We start from the raw sequence: 27,561 nt of genomic DNA on the forward strand, positions 1-27,561 counted from the left end.
TCTCCTCCCATTCACTGTCAGGGAGGGCCGCCTCGGAAGGGCCGATTCAACAAGGCACGGCACCGGCAGAGACTAGCAGCGGCAGCAGCTACAACAGTGAGTGGATTGCAAATCATCAGGGGCTCAGGTGGCACAAGCGGGGCAGCGCATCCCCCTCGCCCCGAGCGCCCAGGTCACCAGCGATGCTTCCCACCTGCTTTGGTTCCTTGCTCTGAGCTCGGTGGCTCCCGGTGCAATCCGTGCCCGGCCGCTGGCTTGGCTGTGTGACCTGTGCTCGGGAGGACCTGGGGCTGGAAAGAGGTCAGGGCTGAGGTGCGCTTGGCAAATCTTTCTGTTGTGTGTGTGAGTGTGTGTGGTGGTGTGTGGATATAGCCAGGGTTTGTGGTCTTGAGCTGCAATGAGCGTCTGGAAGAGCTGAAGAGTTGAGTGCTGTAAGCAAACTAGAGGTGGGTGCAGGCCGTAGAATTCAGAGATACACCAAGGTTTCATCCCTGCTGATAAGCTTAAGTCAATCTTCCCAGCCTCAGGGAAGGGCAACTGATATGGAGCAGCCCACCTCTCTGCTGATTAATTGTCTCAGCCTCCTACATGGGAATGTTGCATCCAAAGTATCTGTAGAGATGGGGAATGGTTTTAAACTAAAGGAGGGGAGATGTAGATTAGATATCAAGGGGAAGTTTGTCACAGAGGGTGATGAGTGCTGGCACAGGATGCCCAGAGAGGATGTGGATGGACCCGTCCCTGGAACTGTTGAAGGCCAGGCTGGATGGAGCCCTGGGCAGCCTGATCTGGAGCCTGATCTGTTGGTTGGCAGCCCTGCCCACAGCAGGAACTTTGGAACTAGATGATCACTGAGGTTCCTTCCAACCCAAGGCATTCCACGATTCCATGGTATACTCTAATTGCTAAATTTAGAACTTTTGGGGGGGAAAGAAGATAAAGGAGGTGGTGTTCATTTCAAGCCAATGAGTGCTGTAAAACTTTACTCCCAGGGTTGGTTATGTTCCACTGCTGGGATGGCCCCGGACACGCTGGAATTTACTGGGAGAGGTGCAGCCTGAAGGAGGCTAAGGCTGGTGTTGCTGGGACTGCCCTACTGCTGGGTGGGGAAGGAAATAACAGAAGAAGTTATCTGTGAAAATTACATCCAGGTTACAACAGTGGGTGAAGAGCTGTGCTCTTCTCTGTTCTTCAAGCCTGTGAACCTGGGAGGTGTTCTGGGGGCTCCCTCGAGGTGACACGAGCACTAATTTGTGAAGGAAGGAATCCGTTTGCAAGGCAGGGAAACTGGTGTAGGGTGAGAGAGTCTTCTCGTACGAACCCACCCCCATGTCAGTCGCTGTGGAGTGCGTGGGCTTGCTGTGTGTGCCTCCTGACCAGTCTGTATCACCACACCGTGGGGTGTCTTACTGCTGATAGCAAGCGGTGCTTAGTTCCTGTATGTCTTGAAGCTGTGACAAAACTGTGTCGACGTATTTTTTCTCTGCTAGTTCTCGAGGTTTGCAGGTAGGTGGTGGCGGGCCCAGCATCCTGCATTTCCCCGTGTGTGCTGGGTGAGCAGTGCAGACCTCTCCCAGCCTCAGGCTGCGGTTCTCCTTCCTTCCTTCGTGTAAACCGATGCAGCGATGTTTACCCTCCCGATAAAAGATGCAGTTGAACAAAATGTGTTCTCAAAGAGCTAGGACGTTCCCAGAGGGAAGGGGTTGTGCAGTGGGTGCTATTAAGAGCGCGTGCACTGATTTGCAGCAGTTGCTTTCACCATAGTGTTTTCGCTGCTTAAGGCATCGCTCTGCGGTAAGCTGTACCCAAGCCCTGTAAATGCTAACTTCTTAATGGTGCACACTGTAAACAGCATTAATGTTTTTAATGGATGGAAGCACTCATCTCATGACCCATGGGGGCTCAGGGAGTTTCAGTGACCCTGCCCAGCCTTTCTGCTGCGCTAAAAGGTCCAGCAGCTGCAGTGACCCCCCTCCCCCCATCCTCTTGCTTCTGTGTAAGCATGCAGAACTGTGCCTGGCAAGCCTTCAGGATGTAGAAGGTTAAGTGAAGAACTGCCCTGCATCGAGGCATGCAGAGGCCCTGCAAGGCTCTGGGTTGGCCAATTTGCTCCAGCTTGCCCTTGTGTGAGAGCTTGAAGCTGGTGTTGGGCAGTAAGTGCTGGCCATGAAGAGAGAGAAGGGAGGGGGAGAGAGAACCCACTCTGAAAGCTCACAGGACGTTTTCTCTTTAATTTGTACACAGTGTTGAAAAGAGCCGCAATAAAGAAGAGCAAAAACGACCTGATTCATGCTGAAGAAGGTGAGGACCATTTCACAGACATTTGCTCCGTTGGTGAGTACTGGCTTCGCATTCCCCCAGGTTTAGACCTTCAACTAAAACACGTTCATGTCCCGTTTCTTCGAGCGGCTCTTTTGCTCCGAAAGGGAAATCACTCAATTTACCAAAATTTCCCAAAAGCCAAAGGCACTGCAGCTTCACCCACTCCCCTTGCTGCCATGCTATTGCATGCTGCACCTCCAACAGAGCCCAGATGCCTGGAGATACCACAGTATGCTGGGCACCCCACAGTTCTGCTTGGAATGCGCTCATTTATGCTCATGAAACCCAAATATGTCAAACGCTCCCGCTAAGCCTCAGCTGTTGTGGGGAGGACAGGAAGTGGACAGACATTTACTCACATCTGCCACTGCAGAGCGAGGTATGGATTTGCCAAGAGGAATGGGCACTGGGAAATGCTGGACAGTGGCCCTCGACTCCTCATTCTTGCCTGAACAAGGGTTCTCATTGAGTTTTCCAGTTTCTAAAGGCAGATGTGGTGATGCACAGCCACGTGATTGTCCACACACCTCCAGTATAGAGGGTGGCATCCTGTGAAGTCTGCCATTGCTGCTGCAAATTTGGTATAGAATCATAGAATCACTAAGGTTGAAATGACCAGATCACCAAGTCCATCCTCACCATGCCCACTGACCACATCCCTCGATGCCACATCTCCATGGTTTTTGAACATCTCCAGTGATGGTGATTCCACCTCCTCCCTGTACAGCCTGTGCCAATGCATTACCACCCTTTCTGAGAAGAAGAAATCTTTTCTAGTATCCAACCTGAACCTCTCCTGGTGCAACCTGAGGCCATTATCTCTTCTATCAAAACCTCTTGTCCTACCCAAAATGCTTCAGTTCCAGAGAACACACGTGTGTCAGGCTGCTGTGGTCCTACTTGTCCTGCAAATTATTGGGCAGCCAGGTCCCACTCAGGGACTGCCAGGGGAGGCCAGTGGGGGTCTGCATGGGAGCTCCTGGCACTCCAGAGAAAGGGAGATCTGTGGGCATCCGTCAGTTGTGGCTTTTCCTTGCTGGCTGGAGAGACATTTCCCTGCCTGCTTTGGAGTTGTTTTGCTTGCTCCTCTCCCTGTTCTTTGAGTCTGTATTTTGTTTGCTGCTGAAGTAGCAGATGTTCTCATTATCTTCCAAAGAAATGTCTTGGCACCCCAGATACCACGATGCAGCAAATCCTGGATGCATAAGGGTAGCAGCACAAACAGTACACTTGAGAGTACATGTCCATGTATGCTTGTAAGCATGAGTGCCTCAAATACTCTTTGGAAATTTGGCATTAACCTTTTAGAAGATCACAGCTGTTGCTGGATTTTTTTTCCCCCATTTTTAAATGAAGACCTGCTCGCTGTAAATGAGCATTGCTCTGTGTGTTCCTGACACCATCACCCTCTGCTGAACTGCTGTGGGGTTTTATGGCCAAACTGCTGACAATCTTATGAGAAAAGCTGATGAAGGAATGCAAAACTGCAGCAGCCGTGTGTGGTTTTTGTTTTGTTTTCTTTCCGAGCTGCTCGCATCCCTGCATGGATAACAAGCAATGGTCATTTCTGGAGCATTTGTTGATGGCTGCAACCGTTACGAGATCTTTTCAATCACATCCAAGTCCCTCCAGGCACTGGGCACCCATGCCATCCAAACAGATCTCTCTGTTCAGCCTTTCAGGTGGCAGCGGATGACAGAGCATCTGGGCTCGTGCATAATCTGGTGCAGAGCTGGGAACTGTCTCGGGAGCATATGGCAGGGAAAATAACAGCAGTGTTTTCCACCTCCTGCGAGCGGTTCATCCACTGGGGGAAAGCGGGTTTGATTCTGATTTGTGGAACAAGTCAAAAAAGAAGTGGGTAAAGCAAGCAGGATAAAGCCTGCTCCTTCTGCAGGCTCTGGAAAGACTGAAACTTCATAACATAAACAAACAGATCATATGGGTGATTATGCATGAGGAATATGTTTTTGAGCTTTTAGTTTTTTTTTTTTTTTTTTTTTTTGGATGGTTTCCTTGTGCTATCGCATCTTGCTGATGAGAGCATAAGGACTATGGAAGAACTAACAACGCAATTACTGAGTGCAAAGTGATGCAGACCAGAGGGGCAGAGATGCTGACAGGTCTCTTGCTGGCTGTTGCCTGCATACGTTGCACTTTAATTCAAATACAAGTACCTCAATGAGCCTTATAATTGCATTATAAAGCTCGATAGCAGTAAACACTTCCCAGTGTGTTCTCTGCAGTTATTCTTAAGATTTATTCTTTCATTTTCTCCTGACTCTTTGACTTTTCTCCGCACTAACCACCCTGCAGCAGTCAGTGCTGGCTCCTCACTCTCCAAGCTGTGCTAGAGACATCTTTAGGAAAGAAGACGTTTTAAATACACAATGTGGCCTGATATTCTTTCCTGGAAGACAGAATCATAGAACCATTAAGGTTGGAAAAGATCTTTAGGATCATCAAGTCCAACCCCAACCAGTTCCCCCATGCCCGCTGACCATGTTACTCAGTGCCACATCTCCATGGTTCTGGAATTCTTCCAGGGATGGTGATTCCACCATTCCCTGTGCAGCCTGTGCCACTCTTTCTCTAAAGAAATTTTTCTTAATACCCAACCTGAACCCACTCCCCCCCGGCACAACTTGAGGCATTTCCTCTTGTCCAATTACTGTTACTTGGGAGCAGAGGCTGACCCCCACCTCGCCACAACCTTCTTTCAGAGAACTGTAGAAAGCAATAAGGTCTCCCTCCTCCATCCCAGCTCCCTCAGCTGCTCCCCATCACACTTGTTCTCCAGACCCATCACAGCTCCATTACCTGTCTCTGGACACGCTCCAGAGCCTCCATGTCTTTCCTGTAGTGAGGGGCCCAACGCAGAGCACAGCATTTGTGGTGCAGTATCACCTCGGACTGAGTAAAATTTCTTAACCTGTATTTCATTTTATCACCTTAAAGTAACAGATGAGCACTACTACTGTTAATTTCTACACCAACAAAGGAAAGATGATCAAACTAATAGAACAACAGCCCACCGAGCTTCCCAACAAGGATTTGGTTTGTAACTCAGCCAGGTGCAGCCCTGCATTTGGATGTTGCTGGATGGCCAGAATTGAGCAAAGGAGCACGGAGCTTGCTGGTTGGGAGGTGGTGCTGCACAGCTCCCTGCTGTCACCACCCATCTGTGACTGCGGTGTTTGGTGTTACTGCAAGATGACACAGGGTGAGATCCTCACCCCTTCCGTCACTGGAGGTGTTGAAATGCCGACGAGTGCACTCGAATCACTTGGCTGCCATAGCCAGAACACTTTGTTCATGTAACTCAGCCATCTCCAAGGAGAGTCAGTGCGGGTCACCTGCTGTCAGGTGCTCGGTCCAAGCAGGGCAGTGTGTGTCCTGGCCAGTCCTACCCATTGGGAGGCAACAGCCAATGACAGCGAAGGCCAACAGCACGCTGCTTCACCTTAAACTGCCAAGAGACAAGGTTTGCTACCATAGTGTGAACACAGTGTGATGCAGGTAGCAGAGAGCCTGTGGCCATCACCAGTACCCTGCTTGCAACAGCACTTGTAGCTGTTGCAGAAGAACTCCCATGGATGTACGTGTTCTGCACTGACCAGAGATTGCTTTTCCATCACTCCTTTCAACAGTGCTTCTACCTCAGGGGGAGAGCTTACATTAGGAATTGTTTCCTTCGTCAGCTTGCTATTATTAAAACATTTGATTCTCTTCCAGGGTTTCAGAGCAGACTTGAAATGTAGCTGATAAAGGCAGAATGGATACAAAATGAGAAGCTGTGCCCAAAACATGATGCATGGAGGCAGATTGAGCCCTTTGCTGCAGAGAGATGTGAAGTCAGAGTAAAATAAGGAGGCTCAGTACGGTAATAAGGGCTTGGCCGTGCTGATGCTCTGAGTGGGGATGTATGGACCTGCTGGCAGCTGCACAGCTCCAAGGGGATGTGCTCCATGCACATCCACCATACCCAATCCAACCACTCAACCCAACACACCACCATACCGAACACATTGTTGCTGCAGTCTCTTGGGATTCTAAAGGTTCTGAGTTCAGCTGGAACATTCAGGATAGCTTCATGGAGTTGGGAGCCCACTTCCTACTGATGGTGGAGCTGAGTATTAAGCCATGAAGTTCTAAAATCTCAGCCCTTGTACCTTGCAAAGTCATTGCAAGCAAGATGCCTGTGCTCAGTCCATTCTCAGTGTGCCCAGCCTGGTGCTCAGGAGTGGGCCTGTATACCCTTAGGCATCCTCTGGCCTTTCTCCTGCCTGGATGTGCTGTGGTGACTCTTCTTTCTATGCCTCACTGTCCAGGGTCTCCTTTTGCCCGTGCCAGTTTGAAGAGTGGGAAGAATGAGAGCTCATCCTACTTCAGGAGGAAAGAGAAAATGTTCCGCTTCTTCATCCGGCGCATGGTGAAAGCCCAGAGCTTCTACTGGATCGTGCTCTGCGTGGTTGCCCTCAACACGCTCTGCGTCGCGATGGTGCACTATGATCAGCCAGAGAAACTCACCACTGCTCTGTGTGAGTACCAGGGACTTCTCCTGTACCTTTCCTCTCTGGGTCTTGTGTTTGGGCTGCTCACAGCACTGGTGTCGCATCCTCATGAGGTCTGTTTGTGGCTTCTTAGGTCTGCCTAGAGTAGGGTGGCAAATGCATTAATGAATTGCTCTAGTAGGTTTGTTGAGTCGTGTTTCATTGAGTCATGTTTTCATTGAGTCTTTCAGAAAACGACTACATCAGTAGTCTCATCTCATGGTTTGGGATGATTTGGGAATGTGATCTTAAACTGTACCCGAAACTCAACCACGTGATTCAACCACATGTTAATCTGGTGATGTCAGAGGAGGGTTTGCTCTGTAGGAGGAACTGCAGAATTTGTGCCACTTTGCAGCTGATCTGCATCCATGGGTATTTCTGTTGTGACAAATCCAAAGCTCTGTCAGTGCTGGGATGACCATTTGTGCCATCACCAAGGCTACCTGGGAGGAAAAAACATCTGTATGTGTGTACAGAATCATACGCTAATTTATTGCACTTTTAGCAATTACTTCTATATTCCTTAACTGCTTGCAACTTTGCAGAAGAGCTTTTTTTGATAATTATGTCTTCCTTAAATAAATGGATAAACCTCAGGATGCCCTTCTGTGGAAGTACATGGAGTAGTGGTACAAATAATACCATAGAGTGGACTTATTACACTTGTGATAAAGCTTTATTTTTAGCTTGTTTCCTATGGTCACCCATCAGTATAAGGCTTCAGATAGTTACAGATTCTTTTGAAGTATGATTTGTTATTTTTTTTAATTGCCAATAGTTCTGTCTTGTGATAGAAAATCGGTGGATGCCCGTACACGTTGTGGTGTTACACTGAGGTTGCAGAGTTGCTCGTGAAGCCTTTTGTTAAAAAAAGAAGTGGAGTATGGTGAATTGAGCTTTTATTTTAATGAAGATTGCAGGCTGTGACTACTGGAGCTGGAAAATTTGTTTGAATATATTGGGTCAGAATGGGATAACACTGAGAGTGGGGCTTCATGAGCTTTGCTTTGGAAAGGCAAGGGATGGAAGGTTTGTTTCTGAAAGGTAGAGCTATAAAATCAGCCATCTCTGAGTCTGTCAAACAGCCAGAAACACATCTTTATTCAGATGGGGCAAGTTGAGAATATGAGTAAAACTTCTAAAGTGAGAAAAAAGGCTAGGGGAAAAAATATTTCAAACAGTCTGACTTAATAAGTGTGACTTAGATCATTAAAGTTACTTATCTACCTAATTTTCATTGATTTCTATATAAATTACATACTCAAATATTTTTAGACCCACATCTTCAGGTCTTGCATTATTATAAGGGAGCAAATGTTTGAAGTTTTTCTTTTATAGAGCTAAGGGGTCAGGAATACTGGCTGCTCCGACTTCAAAAAACACCCTATTAATGTTTGCTGAAATATTTAATACAGACAGGTAACTGAAGTTATAATGAAATGTGTAAGGAGGACAGAAGCTCCTTTCAACTGTTTCTCTTGCAAGATTTAGACTGAAAAGACAGACCACACAGAGATATCAGTCTCACTCATTTCCCAAATTTAACACTGGAAAGCTAGATTGGCAGAGTAATTAGCAGTGTGAAGCTTAGGATTTCCTTTTGAATTAGGACTAAATATCTGGGAAAAAAGTAACACTTTAAGTCTTTCAGCTTAAAAAGGAAGAGTACAGATTTCCAGGCACTCTTTTGGGAACACCTTACACAGTAACATTTCTAAGAGGACATTAAGAAAGTTGTGAGCCAGCAACTTCTCTTGACGTTCATCTGGGAGCTGCTAGGGTTGCTTGTGTTGATTATAATGAAATTCCCTCTAGGTGGGAATTGTATTTGGTACAGCAGCCATTAATTAGGCTCCCAAACAACCTCAGCTGCAGACAGGAAGCAGGGAATGTTGAAATTGTGTTGTGCCTTGAATCAGGGACTGGGGTGGGTCTATCTTTCTGAAGCTGTGAAATTTTCCTAATGTCCAACTTACGAATTACATTCAGAAAAATGTGGGTGTCATACTTTAATTTCTTGATGCTAGGATGCTGCTGCCTGGAGAAGTTGTGGGTGCTCCAAAGGGTTGGCTGGGGCAGCCTCATCTGATGTCTGATTTAATGGTTGGCAACCCTGCCCATGGGACCAGGTTGGAACTGAATGGTCTTTGAGGTTCCTTCCAACCCAAGGCATTCTAGGATTCAATGATACTACTCACCCAAGAGCAAGTGTTACTACTGAGTTCTCAACTTCATGGGGAGTGTTACTGTTTTTTTTTGGCACAATCTTTTCTGCTAATCTGTTGTTGAGTACAAGGAATTTTATTCCCTAAGGTACACTGGGCCACGTGTGGACTAACTGGTTTTCTCATTATTGCTTTCATGGTAAGACTGGGCTTGACTCCTCTCCCTCCTGTGTACACTGACCACAGCCATCCTCATTAACCCGGCACCAAACACATTTGTGAACGAGCCCATCTGTAGTTCAGCTCTTGAGGAGTGCTCCTTGAAAGCACTCTTCTGCCCAAGGCTCGTTCACAAATCCTTTAGATGCAGGCAGAACAGGATATTACAAAACCAGGGGATTTTAAATAGCTTCTGGAAGTACTTGGCCAAATCCTTTAACTGTACGAGTGACACAGTCTAGGAGTGGCTTTAGAGTTAATCCATGGTGAGGGAGTTTCACTGCAGAGGAGCAGGGCTTGGCTGATGGGGTGCAGAGTGATTGAAGCAGCCAATGCTAATGAAGTTGTTCTGCGGAAGGTGCTCAGAAATGGGCCAGTGAGGAGCTGTGTGAGCTGTGGCAGAAGGAGAGGAGTGTGGTGAAGTCTGAGAAGATCTGTTAAACCCTGCAACTCTACCAAGCAGCTCTAATTCAATTATACCTGTCCCTCTGGGGGAACATTTAATTACGTTACAAATTAATTTTACTTAAAGAACGGTGGGTTAAAACCTTGCAGGTATGCATTGATTTATTTTTCCTGTGGTCTTTTCTTTTAACTTTTCTGCTGTTGAGTTGTTCTGATTAGCTTTCTCTACTTGATATTCCATGTTGCTGCAACTGCTTTGAAAAGGGAACAGCAGGAGCTTTACAAAGGGGCTTGGAATTTCTTTAGTCATATTGTAAGAGCTATTCACCCTGATGAGAAATTTCTGGTATTCTTGAGGTATGGTGAATAACAGGACATACTTCATGCCCTCATGGTTATCTCCAAATTAAATTGGAAGTTTTCCTTCCCTGTATGGGAAGGACTTCAGTGCCACTCTGCAGTAAGTTTTCTTATACTGTACAATCATACCTGGCATGTGCCCTTCCCCAGAGCATGGACTATCAATTAAGCAATTTTCAGTTCCCTGTAGAAGACTATCTCCTATAAAGCGTGCCATGGTCATTTGTTTGCACTTATTTCCACCGAGAGAATTCTGACAGAAAAGAACTCTATAATCTAGCATAGACAAGCATCACTTGAAGTCTAGTTGCAGAAAAGATGCATCTTCATCAGTAAGGACAACAAAACATAAAATCTGTAATGTGGGCACATAGTGCAGATCACAGAGTCATGGAATGGTTGGGTTGGAAGTAACTTTAAAGATCATCCAGTCCTGACCCTTGTCATGGGCCCCCTAGCAGATCAGGCTGCCCAGGACCCCATCCAGCCTGGCCTTGGGCACCTCCAGGGGTGAAGGACCTGGAGCTCCCTGGCATCCCCAAATCAGATTTTAGGAACTGTGGTGAAAAGGATTTTGGATTAAATCAGTAAGTTTTCCCCTGGGAGGAGGGAGCCTTCTCACCAGACTTCCCTTTGCCTATGGCTGCCCTCCATGAAGACACTCTCTCTGGATTTCTCTGGCTAATGCTGCGGGGATCTTCAGCTTGCTTCTCAATTTGTCTAAAAATGGGTTCTATAATGCCTCCATTCTGAAAAGCACAATGTTGGAAAACAGTGTTTTAGACATTACAGCTTGAGAACAGCTTCTCAGTGTGCTGTGCTGTGTCGAACCCCGTGTTTGATGCAATTATGCCTTGTTGATGATATTGTGTTTGCCTTTGAAGTAGATAGCCAGCTCCCTCTGGATATAAATATGCAGCATGTGTGGTTGCAAAGAAAAGGCTTTCTCAAACGAGCATATTTATTTATGTCTGCTGAACATTTCACGTCTGCCTTGTCAGAGGGAGAAGTTGTAATTCACTGAGGTTCTCCTCCTGGTTGGTTTAATGCAAAAGGAGAAAGAGAAAAGGAAACAGAAGTGGCAGGCTTGACACCTGCTCTTAATGACACAAGACTTGGGTTGATCCAGGGCAGAAATGGAATTAATCCATTGGTGATTGACAAAAAGGAGCTGCTGAATATCTAATTCAAAAGTTTGGGGCAAGAAGATACTAGCGTGGCCTTTGCCAATGGTACAAATTTTTAATTAAATAAGAATCTTAATATCAAACTTTTTAACTAAAATTTCATTACAAAATGCTTCTGTTTAAGGCAGATTAAATTACCTGTGGGGTCTGAACACCAGGAGGTCCAAACAACAAAATTGCATTTTCAATTAGATGGGCAGGGCCACGTCAGAAGGAATCACGTATCTGATCTGTCAGCTGGAGAAGCTGATTCACTCTGAGTGAATTCCTTGTGTCCAAGGAACTCACCACGTTCACCTCCATCCCCTGTTCTCCCATTGCTGTGGTGTGTGGTGAAATACAGCTATCCTGCCTGTTTTGAGCTCTGCTCCAGATGGAAGTCAACGGCTGTGAAAGGATGAGATGGGTTTTTCTTTCATGGGTGACTGAAGGAAGTTGTTTCTTGGATATTTTGAGTTTCCTGTATTTTGATATCAAATATTGTTTGAATCTTTTCTACTTTGGCCTTTTGCTGGCTGATTTTCTCCCATAATAATCTGGACTTGCATGTGTGTGAGCATAGGATGTGTCAGTCCAACGATGAAACATTGCACTGGGTAGTGCCTGGTTTTTTGTTCATACTTCAGTGGATGGGTGATGGAATATTAATCCTTGTTTCCTTCCTCCTTTCCCTTCTTATGAAATGATTGCTTTTATTTTTGGCAAAGTGCACTGAGACCTGATGGTGAAAATTGCAATTAAAATCCTACCTAGTATTTTCATTATTTTGTGAAAGAATACTGGGTCTACCTGAAAGGTAAATGGGTCTGGTGGATAAATAGGATGAGAAACTCCCTACGAAGGGGAGACACAAAAAGCACGTGAAGGCTGTGCAGTGCTTTCTGTTGGCCTGCTCTGCAACCTCTTGCAAAGGTTCTAAGTTTGGTCTGCCAGCATGGCCACCAGTTTCAACGCATGGGTTTGACGTCAGTCTTCACGACAGGGGGACTTTGCATTGAAGTCATTCAAATAAACACCATGCTGAGCTCTACTGAGCATGAAACCTAAGACACCAGAGGTAACTTCCCAGCAAGGGAGCAACTCCGTAAACAGCATAAACACTGCTGCAAGATTTCCCTCTGGGCTAATGAGCAGAATAGGTGACAGGAGCAGCATCAATTCTTCCTCACCCAGGGAAGATGCATCTGCTTTGCTAAGGGAGTTTTGCCTCTTGTTTATTACCATTTCCAAAGTCTACAGGATGCAGAATGGAAGTGCAGGATGGAATTTTAGAGTCAGGCTTGGAAGCTACAGTCTAAGCATCTAATTTAGAGGGTCAGCTATTAATAGTTAAGAATTTAAACATTCTTACTATTTGCAGTCTTTTTAATTGTGGTCAGGAGAATTTGTTACCACTGAACGTGTTGTTTTGGTTTTGCTTCAATTTCGTATTCTTATCCTGTTGGTGTCTCATGTCATGCTTGAGATTTAGTTCATCTGGTCCCTTCCTTATCCTCTGCACTTGGACTGTGAGATGTATTGCCAGTGTAACTGGATGATTGCCACTGGGATCCCTTGTGTTGTAAATGCCTTTTTGCTGCCAGGAAGGAGAGAAGAATAGAGACATGATGTAGCAGGTGTTTCTCCAAGCAGGTTCCATGCATTAAGGGGAAGGCAGAAGTGCTGTTCCTTCGTCTCCATGCCATCTCGATGCTCTGTGAGCATGAAGATCCAACCAGTGGAGCCTACCTGTTGGTAGGAAAAGGGCTGAGAAGTCTGCACACCTCACACTTTGCCATCTTATTCCTCAGATCTGAATGCTTTGCCCTTGCCAGTCTCCTTTAAGGCTATTACTCCTAGTTTCAAGGAGTCTGTTACATGGTGTACATAGTTAATGCCCTCATGATGTTCCCTCCCTTACTGTAAATGTTGGCAGAAGTGCCCTTGTAGGCTCCTTGCTGAAGCATTAATAAAACCACTCTCATCTAGCTGATGCTTCCTGGATTTCAGTTAACATCATGCTCATGATATTTCATGGCTTTCTTTGATTTAAAATGTAAAACCCCTTTTTATTTTTTGATAATTGAAGCTGTATTTTTCAGGCAATTGCACAAGACAAGCAGCGATGTGAGATGAACTTGGGCCAAAAGCACTTAGGAGAAATGTACAAGGCTGAAAACTGAACAAAACCCTTGTCTGAAAGAAGCCTGCTGTTCTCCCTTCTCTTTCCCCATGCTTGTTGGCTGAAGCCATGCATTCCAGGTGTACAAAACACCCAGGATTTGGGATTTCTTAAGAGAAATTCCTCGCTGCAAAGTGTATCCATTGCCACTTTGCTGTCAGCATGCACCTTTGAGAGAAGCTTGGTGCCATCTCTTTACTACTCCTGGAATCATGAAACTTTAATTAGAGGAGAAGCCTTCCTTGCAGCATGTGAGAAAGTCTGTGCTGCTTTAAGCAACACCTCTGCTCTCTGCCTTCTGAAGTCTGACTCTTTCTGTCAGTGTTTCTCTATAGGGAGAGGTTTGCTGTATGCTATTTGGTTTGTTTTGGAAGCACTGAGGGGATTTTTACCCTTTTAATATTTGATTTTTATTAATATTCCATTGTTGCTGCTGCTCCTTGGATTCCCAGTCTAACTTTGGTAACTTACAACACCGAACACAATGTTTCCTATAGCTTCAAGTCCTAAAAACCTGACGTGGAAATAGAAAACTCCAACTACATTCTTTCTGCCCTTCGTTTCATCAGATGTGACACATTTTCCCACCAAAATCATGGCAGCCTTTTGCCTGTGATATGCCAGGCAGGAGGAATCTGAACTTGCTCTTCCAGAACTGTGGTTGTGCAGGCGTAATAGGAATCAAAACTAACAGCAGACCCAACACCTCTGAGCCTGAGCTCACAGAGGTAGCAGCTCTGTTGGGTAAGGAGGTATTTTTATCATGAGAGAGCGTTATAAAAGCTCACACCCCACTCCCAAAATATGCATGGACGTCCCCAGCACGCATTTGCAAAACGTTGTCTGTGCAATTAAATCAGACCTTTGGGAATTTTAGATCCAGAACTTTCCTTTTGAAATTCCTTTGCAGAGAGATTGAGAGTATTATTTAATGCTCATATGGACCTTCCCACAAAACACGTGCAACACTGACCTCCCAGCTCCTCAAGTCTGAATGCAGCTCATGTACATACAGACATAACCATGTGAAACTCTCCTCAGGGTCCTGTTTGCTTTTGCAAAGGGATTTTCTTCCAGCAGGAGAAAGTCTGCACTGTGAAAAACGACTGCTGTTCCCTGCATGAAGAGATCTGCCCACTGAGGTCTTGTGGACTAATGTCATCTCTTCTCTGGTTCCTAGATTTCGCCGAGTTTGTTTTTCTGGGTCTGTTTCTTACTGAGATGTCTTTGAAGATGTATGGACTGGGACCAAGAAATTACTTTCATTCCTCATTCAACTGCTTTGACTTTGGGGTGAGTAGGCTTCAGCTGCATGGTCCCCCTGATTGAATAGGGCTGGGCATTTCAGAGTGAGTATGGGAAGTGGTGCCGACAGGGTGTCTTTGCCAGGGAGTGGTTGTCATATAAATTAGCTGCAGGGAAACACATTAAGGCTCCCCTGGTTATCATTCCTCTTGAAGAAATGTGACAGTCAAGGGTTTCATTTCCTCAGTGAGTTACAGGCTGTTCACAGCATCAGCACCAGTAAGTGCTGTGATTAATGGGAGAGTCTCTCTCCCATTCAAATGAGGTGATTGAAAGATTACAAAAAAACAACCACACATCTTATTGCTCATCTCCCTATCATCCTTTCCATGGCCGTTACCTCAAGATACATAGGCAGTGCTTTTCAGACACGAGTGCCCTGAAGCCTGAACAGATAATACAAGAAAGCTGTAACTCAGATCCATTTAGTGCTGACGTACAGACTCTACAGGTAGAGCTACCACAGTCCCTTTTTGGCAGCATCATTGTGAAAGCCCAGAGCTGAACAGCCCTTGAGATCAAACCCAAGAGCCATCTGTGTCCAAGAGGCTGAGGTTGGTTTGGCTGCACCCAGTCCCTCCATGTGGGTCTTTCTCCCCAGGTGTCTGTAGCAGCTGACAGTGGATCAGGGCCATGAAATGTGCTGTGCAGACCCTTCTGTCTGCATGGCCCAGTAATGCACAGCCAACCGTGGAACGAAACCAGTGCATAAATAACCTGCTTAGTGTAAGATAGCTGGTGTGGACTCTTGCATCCAGAATGCTCTGTGTTTCAAGATAAACTTGTTCCTGCCGCTCAAGCTCAGGTGATACAGGAGCTTGACATCAATATGAGATAAATCCACCAGGCCTCTCTGCTTTCTACCATGCTGTAGTGAGTGCAGCACTGGCACTGAGCTCTGCAGAGGGTTTCCCAGGAGGTAAAGCTGTTGATATGTTCCTAATTCTCCATCCTTTAGAGAACCCGCTGGGATCCTACTTCTGTCTGTGTTTTTCTCCTCACCCACCTTCCACCCCCCAGAACTAATTTGGCTCCTGCACCCACACTGGGACATCTGAAGCCAGTTTAGTCTGACAAACCATCCTGATAGAACAGTTCAAAAGCAAAGAGAGAAATAACAAAACAGAGCAACATCAGTCTTGGGAGAAACGGTCCAGCGGGGTCTCATGTGCAACTGCCCCCAAGAGGCCCTGCTGAGATGCCAGGGAAGCTAATGATCAGTGTAATGCGTGGAGTGCCTGAGGAAAGGCTTTTGCTGATTCACGAGGGATTCCCAAGAGGGATAGGCTGTGGGAGAGGAATCTTAATTCCTTCCTTTTGTAATGGGAGCGACCGGCTGAGCAACTGCTGTTTGTTCCTCTTTTCCCACTGTGTTTCCTTGAAGCTCAGGGTACCATGCTTCTTGCAGAGCAGCTGCAGGTCCTGCTGTGTTTTTCGAAAAACAGACAGGCTTCTGCTTGTTGAAATGGTTTACAAGCTGCTGAGTGCCACAGCACTGTGCAGGTCCCCAGCATTGCTCTGCTTTGTTTATGGCGTGCTTCATGCCATGGGACCACGGTCTGTGCGAGTTCTGAAATGCCAGCTTAATGCAGCTAATGATAGCTATCAGCAGAGAAATGCCCATCCTCTCTAATTAGCTATGCAGTAACCCGTGTTGATATAATTGCCCTTTCCCGATTGTGCTTAGCCTATTATTATTTTGTCCTTTTTGTAATAGGGGATTTCAGGAGAAAAAAAAAAAGAAGTATTTATCCCTTCAGGTTAATGCTCTGCGAACCTTAAGACAAACGAGCGAAAATTAGAAACAAAACCAACCCCCTTGACTGAGAACAATTTATTTTGCATAACCTGAGGCAGATGATGGGTGTGCACATGAGAGACTCTTTAGGATCTCTTCGTAGCCATTATCTTAATCACTCTCCCAAAGACTCAGTGGCCAGAAGTGCCTGGGCATTCAGTGAAGAGCTAACACTTGGCTGTTCTGCAGCTTTGGGATGCAGCCATGGTGCTTTTCTAATGGGATGAGGTGGATGGGGCGATGTCCCCACATCTCTGAGGGCTGCCTGGACCATGCAGGGTAGGCAAATGAAATACCTGTACAGATGGCACTTACAGTTATATAAATTATGAGTTATAGTAATGAAAAAGTCTTGTGTCCTCTAAAAAAGGCTACTTTGAAGTAATTGACTTGCTAGAGAAGAAAGAAGTGATTTCCCACTCTATGCCAGTCTATATTGCCCTTTTTTAGATTGGACTGCAGAAATTTAGAACCAAACCCCTCTTATACTGCTGTTGGCTAATTCACAGTTTTGCAAAATTACACTGAAACCTTCGTTGGAAAACCATCACATCCCCAACTTTTGACTCTTCTTTAGCGCCCAGCCTCTCTGGCAGCGCCACAAGGATCTAAGCAGAAGTTTTCCCTTCTGTAAAATGAGCTCCTCTTCCAGGTCATTGTGGGAAGCATCTTTGAAGTCATCTGGGCTGCAGTGAAACCTGGTACCTCGTTTGGCATCAGCGTGCTGAGAGCTCTGCGGCTGCTGAGGATTTTCAAAGTCACCAAGTAAGTCCAGCTCCTGTTTCACTCACCTTAGGCACCGTGCAAAGTCACCCCATGGGTAAAGGAAGGAAGAGAACCACAGGTGTAGAATTGTCCTTCCCTTGGTTGGTCAGTCTGAGCTTCTGGTAGACAGAAGTTAGGCTGTTCTTAGAAAGTTGCACCTTTGAGGACTTTTAACAGCTTTTTCCACACCTTTCTGTGCAGCTTTGTAGGTGTGGATGGGTTGGGCTTGGACTAGATGATCTTAGTGGTCTTTTCCAACCTCAGTAATTCTATGATCTACAGCTCCATCAGTGCCCCATCCAGCCTGACCTTGGCTGTCTGCAGGGATGGGGCACCAACACCTCTCCGTGCAACCTGTGCAGTGCTTCATTGCTCTGAGTGTAAAACACTTCTACTTTATACCCAGCCTAAATCTCCCCTCTTGTAGTTTGAAACCATTCTGCTTGGGGCAGCTGCATCCAGCTTTACTTCATTATTTGTTAAACTTGCTTAAAACAAGACTCTCAATAAGTGCCTGCTGCCCTTATCTGCTGCTGATGGTATTTAAGGATTTAGATCTACTGAGCTGAGCTCTGGCTACCACCAGATAATAAATCCTGATGCTCAAACCACGGTGCTGACACAAATATAAGTGCACTGCTGCTGTCTGTGCTCTGTCTGCTCTGGGGATGTCTGAGGTTTCTCTCTGGAGCCTGTAAATGTGAATGTTGACTGGAGTTGGGTTGCTCCAGCTTCTCTGTTGTCTTCGTGCTCTTGTGTTGTGTTAATGTGTGCTGCCATTAGCAACAGCTGCTGTGCAACTTGCAAATCCACCAAGAGCAATTTCTCTGTTTTAAAACAGTGCTGTGGGATGGGATGAAATATTTGGGTGCTCCTGCTGTTGTTTTTCCACCTACACCATTGCCTTCATTGACAGTAAAAGAGCACGTTGAAGTAAGCAGGTATTTTCTGGCTATTCCCATGCATGGGTTTTGTTAGCTGGAGAATTTGCCAGTTTATATCTGATGCTAATCATCACGAAGACTCAAAATCCCTGCATGACAGTGTGCCATTGGAGGCACTTGGGAGTTGGGAACACCAAGTTCTGTAAATGTCCAGTAAATGAAGTGGGATCTTGCCCTAAAAATGTCACTTCGTCTACCTCCACTCTAATCTTACTTACTGAAAATGGCACATTTTGTAGCAAATTTTTAGCAATTAATTGTCAGCGGAGCTACAGAGATAGAATGTATCTGATTGTATGGTGTGCTTTTTTAGAAATTTGGACATTTTTGCGAGGTAAAATGATCTTTTTGCCTGTTGTGACTACTCGGGATTTGAGCTGGTATAGCAAAGAGCTGAAGCCTGAGGTTTAACTTGACAAAGCAATCATGAAACAGGCTGAGCGATCTCCCACTCTCAGGGCAGCAAGTCAGATTTTCACCCCACTGATCCAGAAACTCCCTTGGCCTTATTAAGGAGATTTCTCCTGATGGAAACATCCTGATCCCAAGCAGTTGCCTTTCCCTCCACCCCCCATTTTTCGTATAGAATCATAGAATGACTTGGGTTGGAAGGGACCTCAATGATCATCAAGTTCCAACCCCTCCTGCCATAGGCCAAGGCTCCTTGCCTCTGTATTTAGCTGAAGATAATAGTCCACCTTGATTTGGAGAATTGCTATTAGGGCTTTTGATTCCTATGGCCCAAATCAGTGTGACTGCTGATGGCAGAGTGATGTGAAAGTTAAAAGCTAAATTGCGTCAGTCCCAAACGTGGCACCAGGATGCACTGAGAGGAACACAGCCCAAGAGGGACTAAAATTCAAAAAGGAAGACAAGGAGAGGACAGCTCAACATGTTTTCCTCTTTGTCATGTTTGAAGTTAATGGGGACTGGCAGCTGCAGAAATGTAGCCCCTCGTTATGTCCTGGTGCTCTGTAATCATCCAGGGTTTGGTGTTGAGCTACTCTGGGGTGAGCTGGAGCTGCTTCAGTGGGGTTAACCGTGAGATGGTGCTGGAAGCAGATTTTGCCTGAAGGCATTGCACCAAGCAGGACAAAGCCCCTGTGACCAACGACTCCATCCTCCTCCTCCTCCAAGGAGAGATTTGGTTTTGTCTTTCAAAAGTAAAGATATTCCACAATGAGACCAACATATCCCCCGAAACCTGCAGTTGTTGTGTTATGAACATAACTTCTCTTGGAATGGGTGCATGATCCCAGAGCAGTGTGAGGCGGTTCGGTCCTCCCAGCTGCAGCAGGGGAGAGGAAGAAGAGGAAAACAAAAGGAGTTCGGGAAAAATTCCTGCCTCAAAAATCCTCATTCTTGAACTCAATGTATTTTTCAATTACATTGGCAGGGGGAGATTAAAGATGCCAGCAGTCCTTGCTGTCCATTTTTCAGAGTTATTTTTAATTAAAGAATGGATCTAATTAATTTCTAAACTGAAGACTCTTCTACCGCTAATGGTTTCTGTGCTCTGATCTCCAACACAGATACTGGAACTCCCTGAGGAACCTCGTGGTCTCCTTGCTGAACTCCATGAAGTCCATCATCAGTTTGCTCTTTCTGCTGTTCCTCTTCATTGTGGTGTTTGCTCTGCTGGGGATGCAGCTCTTTGGAGGGCAGTAAGTCTAATTAATCATTATGCTTTCAGTCACTTGGAATACACAAAAGGAGAGGGGCAGCAGGGCAGGAAAGTCCGACTCCAATGGTACATGCACCAACCTTTCTGCTGAGAAGTGGTAGACAATTTCAGTTTTGACTTTGCACCTATGGACTAAGGCTTCTTGGAATGGCTTGTTCTGCAAAATGGTTTTATCTTTTCATTGTTCATTTGAATTTAGGATATAATTAATTTTGAAGAGCCAGTTTTTCTCCAGATCCAAATTTACTTTCTGCTCATGGCTCTGTTAGCCATCTTCTCAATGACGTCACGTTCTCCACTGCAGTCATTGGGATGTTATGTCCAGGTGAAACCAGTGTTGGTCTCTGACTCAGATTACAACATATTACAGGACTGCAGGAGATTTGCTTGTTCCCTTATTGCTATTGTTTTTATTTCTGACTCTTCTCTAGGTTCAATTTTAGAGACGAAACACCAACCACGAATTTCGATACTTTTCCAGCTGCCATTCTCACAGTGTTCCAGGTAAAGCCATCCCTTGTCTTGGGTCAGAAAAGAAATTCTTGGGCATCTCTTCCTGCTTCTGGTGAGCAGAGAGGTCTCCAATGAATTTAGGAAAGGTGAATTCCTTCCTTCTTAGGTGTTTTGACCACATTAACCAATCAGTGCATCATTAAAGATCAATGCTCCCGAATTAAGGGAAGCTAGAGCAGAGTATTTTTTGTTAGGTAAAGAAATATCTTGATGAAATAGATGTTTCTGTGCTCAAAGATGTTGCATCCATGTTCTCCTCTTCTCAAGGCCCCTGCCCACAGCTGCACACTGCAGTGGTAGCATTTCATGTGGTCCAATGCATAAACCATTTGGCCAAAAATCACAGCCCGTGCGGGTTGACCTGCCCCACTTCTTCCTGCAGTTGCTGTAATTTAATGAGGAGAAGTGCCTGAGCTAGCTCCAGGCAATAAGGAAGTAATGTAGCATTTTGCACTGTAATAGCTCAAGATAAGATAATGCTGGATAAGAATTACAGTCGATGGGGGAGCACATAAAGAGGCATCAGCCTTGGGCAAGTTTGTGTGATGGCAGGGGAAAGTAGCAGCTCTGGGAGATGCAATGTGCAGGTTTAAGAGGCTCATTTTGCAGCTGTTCTCTGCATGCCATTTTTAAACATTTATTTCAGGTACTGAAGTAGAGAGGTGGAGATGCACAATCCTGCTCAACGTGCAGGTAGCAGGTCCATGGAGGACCTCCCTTCCTTGCTAGGTGTAGCACAGGTTAAGACTTTACCCTTATCCAAACTTCTCTAGAGCTCAGCAAGATTTGGGTTATGTTATTTCACATCCTAAAAATGAGGAGAAAAGACAGAGGGGAAAAAAAAAGATGGGTTGGGTGGATGACAAGTTTTGGATTAAAAGAGAAAAATAGTCTTAAAGAAAATGCATCCCATGACCCCTGCGTAAGCAGCTTCATATGGGCATTGCTGTTCTCCAGATGTAGAACAGGTTCTGCAGTACTTACCTTGCAGGATATTGCAAATCATGGTAGATTAATATTTGCATAGTATTTTAGTGCTCATCAAAGGAAGGGCTTACAGAAATGGAAAGGTATTGCCACAGAGTCGGAACGGAGCCCCCGTCAGGCTCCGGATATCAGCATCTGGAGATTTCATTGCTATTTTGGCTTGGGACTACAGCTATCTCTTGAAAATACTTTGCTGAAATATTTCCTTTCTGTTCCCAAGATGAATGTCCCTGTAGTGTAGTGGATGTTCGATGAAGGAAAACAGTGCTGATTTTATGGCATCTGTATAAAGCATCAGAGCTATGAATTAAAAGCAGCAAAACCACTGGCACCGAATTAACTCACTGACAATTAACCTCACAGAGGCATTTCAATAACCTCTTGCTCCCAGCCAATCTCACTCTTCTCTTGAGTGGCAGATACGATGTCAACATTTCTTCAACAGAGGCTTTGGATCCTCCTTGACCAGCCAGAAGGTCCATTTGGATGCTACTCCAATAAGCAGAGTGTCATTATCCATGCGATGCAGTGAACAAATACAACAGAGCCAGATACACCCTGCCCATCCCACACGCCTTTGCAGAGGTTTTAAGATGGAGATGGATGACCTCCCTCAGAGCCAGCCCCTTCAGAGCTCAGATTGAACATGAAGCTATAGAACCACTGAGGTTGGAAGGTTGATCACAGCCTCTGTCATGGGTCTCCCAGGATGTGTTGTGTCTATCTGGCTGACCTCAGCATTGGATGCTACTGAGTCCCACTGCCCTTCAATCCCACAGAAAAGTATCACACATTTTTACCCATCTCCTAGCTCTCAAGAACAGCCTTTGTGAGCTGAATGCCAATCAGTGTATATACAAATATATATATATTCACATATATAGGTGTGACAAATAGCAACGTGCCTCTATTGCAGCAGCTATTGAGCTGCAAGTGTTTACAACACCCATAAACACAGAGACTCTATAAAGAAGAAATACCTCTGTCAACCATATGTATTCTGCTCCTGGAGGGCAGCTGCTTAAATAACTGCACGTACTGTGAAGGAGGGGAGCCCCAGGGGCTGCTGGAGGTGAGGAGCTGAGGCAGCAGGGTGCAGCCAGACCTCAGCATCCATAAAAACACTTTATAGATTAGAAAGGCCTTATTAACTCCACGTGCTCTGCTCCTTGAGGGCTGCTGCCTAATTGCTTGAGTAATTCCTGCAGCTGAGGAGCAATGGTGCAAATGGGGGAAGGACAGCAGGTCAAAGAGTGCATCTCACCAGGGCTTCTGAGAGCATCCCCAGCTCTGCGCACAGCTTGCTGAATTTAGACCAGTTATCTCTCTGCAGCAGTTTCATGAAACTTCTTTCCTTCATTATCTCGTTTCCTTTTCAAAACATTCTGCCTGGATTTTTGAAGCCCAAGTCCTGCTGGGTGTTTGTGCAGCCTGCAGTCTGCGGTATCTGCAAGCCCTGGTCTCATGCAGGTCACACAAATGCTCTCACCAACCCCCTTCTCATGAATGTCTGTATGAACAGCAATCACTATATGTTCATTTCCAGACAGAAGGAGCAGCTGTGAATTCATGGGAATGATGTGAACACAGGTTTGTGAACGCTGCTCAGTGTAATTGAATGCCAGAGCTTGAAGCCCAGTGGTCTGGTTCACATTCCCTGCTGCAAGCCCAGGGCATCTCTAGTGGTGCAGATTGCTCTGGGCTTGCAGTGAATTTTCTGCAACCAGATACTGCATTTGGGAAACAAGTTTGTATATGCACTGTACAGCCTTGTGTCTCTTCTTGCCTTAATGCTGTCATCAGCACCAGCCCTGCAGCAAGACGTTTTCTCTCTATCAGCAGATAGTCTGGAATTTGTAATTATTTGGAGCATACTGTATGCACATGGGATTCATTGCTTCTTCACACTGTGCTTCAGGGTGTTTTTCTGTTTCTTGGTTTTTGTTTTTTTTCTTCTTTTTTTCTTTTTTTTCTTTCTTTTTTTTCTTTCTTGTGCTAAACACATAGACAGCTTTCTATTTAGGTATCTGAGCTCTTAATTCCAGTGGCATTTCTCAATGTAATGAATGTAACTATCAGTAGGATTGGCTGTGGTGGGCAGATGAAAATCTAATCTGCTGCACTGTATTGGTGAGGAAGGTGGTTCAGGATAATGCAAAGTTAGCATCTAGAGTGACAAGGCTTATTTAAGGCTTAGGTACTTCCTCTTACTAAAATGAGTTTTGTATTATTCATGTTTGCTAATCAGCCTGGGGTCAGCATCCCATCCTGCAGCCAGCACAGCTCTTCAGGGCTCCGCTCATACACAGAGATGTAGAGGAGCAGAAACTCCTTCAAACTGCCCTTTGCTATCCCCACACGCATTTGGATATTGCTTCTGCTTAGGTTTTCTGGAGACTTATGGATGCCTGGTTGACTGAAGATCCTTGTGGCCTTAGGAAAAATAACCGTTGTGGTGCAAATCTTGCAGTGGTTGTGCTAGAGGGTTTTCCATTTGGAGCAATGATCAGCTGCAGCAAGGCTGTTTGCAGCCCTGAGGGTCTGGGGAATCGTGGGTTTTCAGTAGTGGGAAGGAGTTTAGCTGTGTTTCTCCTGTTATATGGCTAACTCAGTGCTTATAGACTCTGTGTGTTTGGTCATGACTGAGCAAACTCTGAGTTGAAATGAGGGGAGATGAAGCACGCGTGGCACTGGGCTTGGATGTCAGAGTTTTCTTTGGAAATATGAGCTGCACGTGGAATTGTTAAAACCTGACATCCCTGCATGACTTACAAATGGAGGTGGGTTGGAAGATGTGTTGGAATGTGATTTCTACATGGGAGCCCGTGCCAGAGGTGGAAAGCATACGCATAACCGAGAGGCAGCAGAAGAGAAAGCTGTGTGTGACCTGTGACCATCTAGGGCTGCAAGGCTGGTGTCCCACTCCACAGCCTGAGACCAGTCCAGGATTGTGTCCAATTGCCCAGCTTCCCCACTTTGTACCTTCTTTATCCTCCCTTTGTGTCATTTTCTTCACTCTTGCATTTCTCTGTGCAGATCCTGACTGGGGAGGACTGGAACGCAGTGATGTACCATGGCATAGAGTCACAGGGCGGTGTCCACTCGGGGATGTTCTCCTCCATTTACTTTATTGTCCTGACGTTGTTTGGTAACTGTATCCTTGCATACTACCTTGTCTTTGTGCCTACTGTAGGCTGCCAGAAATATCTAACATGGTTTAATTCCTACCCACCCCAACCGTGCACTTTTTAAAACCAGATCTTTGCTGTGGCTTTGCTCCTTGTAGCACCTGAGCTAAGAGTAGTAGGCAAGCTGTCCTTATTGGTGTCAGACTTCTGGTGGCTATGTGAGTATGGTCTTTGTCCATTTTAATTTTCATGGATTTAGATTAAGCATTTTGAGTTCATTTATGTTGTAGGAAAAATATTTGAAAATTCAAGTCAAAGCAGGACATCTGTACTTTGATTATCTTTGTGGATAGTTTACACTAAACCAAGCAGAGAAAGAGTTGAAATTGCTTTAGCAAGTAAATTGGGCGTCAGTCTCTTGGTGCCATGACAGTTTAACCAGCTGTGCTACTTCAAATGCTTGAAAATGTCTTCGCATAATACTTAAATCATGAGTCTAACTCTTGTATTTTGGGCTCTTGGAGTATTTGGTCCTGTTCCAAGTTAAGAAATACATCCTGAAGATGCTTTGTTTTGCTTTGTCATTGGGCAGTGGGAACCTGGGAGCCTCCAGAAGTGACCCAAGGTGTGTGCTGGAAGTAGCTGTCACACAGAGCAAGGACTTGGAGCAGGAGGCTGTGTTTTATGTGCAACCAAGCAAAGTGATCCTCAGACCTAATGGCTGGTGGGACGGGAGAGCCTGCAGAGCACAGAATTAGTGATAGCACTCTCTTCTTTGTGATGAAGATGCTGCTGGGCTGATGTTGCATAGCATTGCTCACGTTAGCTGGCTACATGTTCATTGGTACCAGCTGTTCACTGGGGCAGTGATAAGCTGTGTGGTATCAAACAGCATCCTTAAGAAACAGAAACTTGAAAATGGTTGCATATATGAAGCAGTGTGCCTGGCTTGTTTGTTCTGTAAATAGGGATAATAAGGCTGAGTGTTTCTGTTCTGCTGGAGCAGCAGATGACTAGATGAGGGGAGAGCAGTGGATGTTGTGTACCTTGACTTCAGCAAGGCTTTTGTTGTCGTCTCCCATAACTTCCTTGTAGGTAAGTTTAGGAAGTGTGAGATAGATGAGCAGACAGTGGGGTGGGTTGAGGCTGTGCTGCCATTCAGCGGATCTGGACAGGGTGGAGAGTTGGGTGATGAGGTTCAACAAGGGCAGGCGTGGAGTCCTGCACCTGGGGAGGAATAATGGCACGCATCAGTACAGGTTGGAGGCTGACCTGCTGGACAGGAGCTCTGCAGAGAAGGATGTGAGTCCTGGTGGCCAGCAGGGTGACCACAAGCCAGCAGTGGGGCGTGGGACATCAGAGCCCATGGATTGTGAAGCAGGCTCAGCCCTTTGCATTGCATGAAATCTCTCCACTGGCATGAGGAGCTGTGGCAGAGAACAGCAGAGCAGGCAGCATGCAAGCTGTGCATGTCCCAGAGGGCTGTCTGTGGGGTTTGTCCCATTAATGTGCACTGCCAGAGCAATAGCAGCCAGGACACGTGAGCTGGTTCAGCAGCTACACTCAGGCACCCGCCTAAGCGTGCTCCTTCCAGAAACATGCTGCGTCTGAAAAGTGGGTCAATGGAGAGCTGGGATTGCTCTCAGTCCTCAGGGCTTGGCATTTGGAAATGAGATTAAGTCGTAATCAGGCTTGACAGCAAGGCTGAGGGGAAGAGAGAGAGACTTTTAACCTCAGAGCAGCTGAGATACAGCAGTGTTGAAGAACAGGATATTAATTCCTTTCTTGCCCCTTCACTTGAAAGGGAGGTCTTCTCCCTTGTACTTCAGTTTCATTAACAGGCAGCAGGGGTTGTTCACATGGATGCAGTGAGGACCTGCTCACCTCTTGCAATGCCATGGGTTCAGACTTTGCCTCTCCTTGCCGTGGCCAAGACTTTGCCTGAGAGGATCGTTTGCTTTCGTGAATTGGAAGAGCTCTTCTGCACCACACATGACTCTACTGGCATTTAAGCACCGTGAGAGGGGGCAGTGGAGGATAGGGGGTTAAATCCTTGTGTGTTTACCGTGGGAGTTGCAGCATTAAGCCCACAGATGCTCACGCTGGTATTTCAAGCAGGTTTTCAGGAAGGTCAGAGCTATCCCTGCTTCTCCGTAGTTACGGTTTGGATGCTGAGAGCAAGCAGCAGGCAGTCATTTATCTTGGGGTGAAAGCTGAACTGTGTGACTTACCAGGGACTTAACGTTATTCTTAGCTGTCAAAACATAAGCAGGAAGGTCTGAAAATAAAGTTCAGTTTGCCAGAAAATAGCAGAACTGCATTTTTGCTGGAAGTAAAAGAGCCGTTAATGTCAATGATGCTGCAGTGTGGGGCGAAGCACAGATGTGAGCCGTGGGTTTCACCTTCCTACTGAGAGCGGGTGGGTGCCCAGCACAGAGCAATCCTGCACTGCTGGTTAGTTTAGTTATGGATTGGCTTAATGTCAAATGTCTTTTCTTCTATAACTCGGGACTTAAACATTGCAGCCACTCTCCTTTTTACACAGATCTCCTCCAGAAAGCTTAAGAATATGTTATTTAATGCAATTTAGAGAATGGGCATTGGTGATTTTGGGTCAGCTTGCAAAACCTGCTCCTTTTAAACATGAAGACCTCCTTTGCTCTTCAAACTGATGTGTGCTCTGTAATCGTTCCATTTCAGGAAGAAGCAAGATTGCTTTCCCTTGCTTTTGCTGTAGCTCAGTTGCTTCTTTGAATCTATTTATATGGATGGTTGGACTTGATGACCTGAGAGGTCTTTTCCAACCTTAATTGTTCAGTGAATCTGTATTTTCAAAGCACGTTGCAAGGAAAAGATCTAGAAACATTGGTTTTCTGAGACAGAATTCTCTTGCATTTTCAACTGCAGAGACCTCTGTGTCTGAAATGGTTCAATGGAAGCAGTGTGACTGGAGTGACAGCAGGACTTGGCTCATTTTCTTGGAAATTACACCATGCTTTTTCTTCATTGTTATGTGGTAAATTGATAAATTCCTGCATCTGTTGAGGGAAAAAGAAGAAAAA

The 27,561-nt window shown here is 45.7% G+C and overlaps 1 protein-coding gene across 9 annotated transcripts in view; it reads left to right on the forward strand.

The window, feature by feature from the left end:
- CACNA1B (calcium voltage-gated channel subunit alpha1 B) overlaps positions 1-27,561 on the forward strand; it is a 259,792-nt gene that overhangs the window by 142,232 nt on the left and 89,999 nt on the right. For 3 of the 9 annotated variants that reach the window (XM_031556155.1, XM_031556160.1, XM_019621386.2), the window contains exons 9-16: positions 22-96; positions 2,245-2,334; positions 6,654-6,863; positions 14,556-14,668; positions 17,131-17,243; positions 19,720-19,851; positions 20,303-20,375; positions 24,408-24,525. In XM_031556155.1, coding sequence (XP_031412015.1) covers positions 22-96; positions 2,245-2,334; positions 6,654-6,863; positions 14,556-14,668; positions 17,131-17,243; positions 19,720-19,851; positions 20,303-20,375; positions 24,408-24,525 — 924 coding nt within the window. The remainder of the gene's footprint in view (positions 1-21; positions 97-2,244; positions 2,335-6,653; positions 6,864-14,555; positions 14,669-17,130; positions 17,244-19,719; positions 19,852-20,302; positions 20,376-24,407; positions 24,526-27,561) is intronic. The other 6 variants (XM_031556154.1, XM_031556157.1, XM_010720794.2 and 3 more) reach the window with 3 other exon arrangements.

The sequence above is a fragment of the Meleagris gallopavo genome, chromosome 19 (assembly GCF_000146605.3).
Source record: "Meleagris gallopavo isolate NT-WF06-2002-E0010 breed Aviagen turkey brand Nicholas breeding stock chromosome 19, Turkey_5.1, whole genome shotgun sequence".
Taxonomy (NCBI): Eukaryota; Metazoa; Chordata; class Aves; order Galliformes; family Phasianidae; genus Meleagris; species Meleagris gallopavo.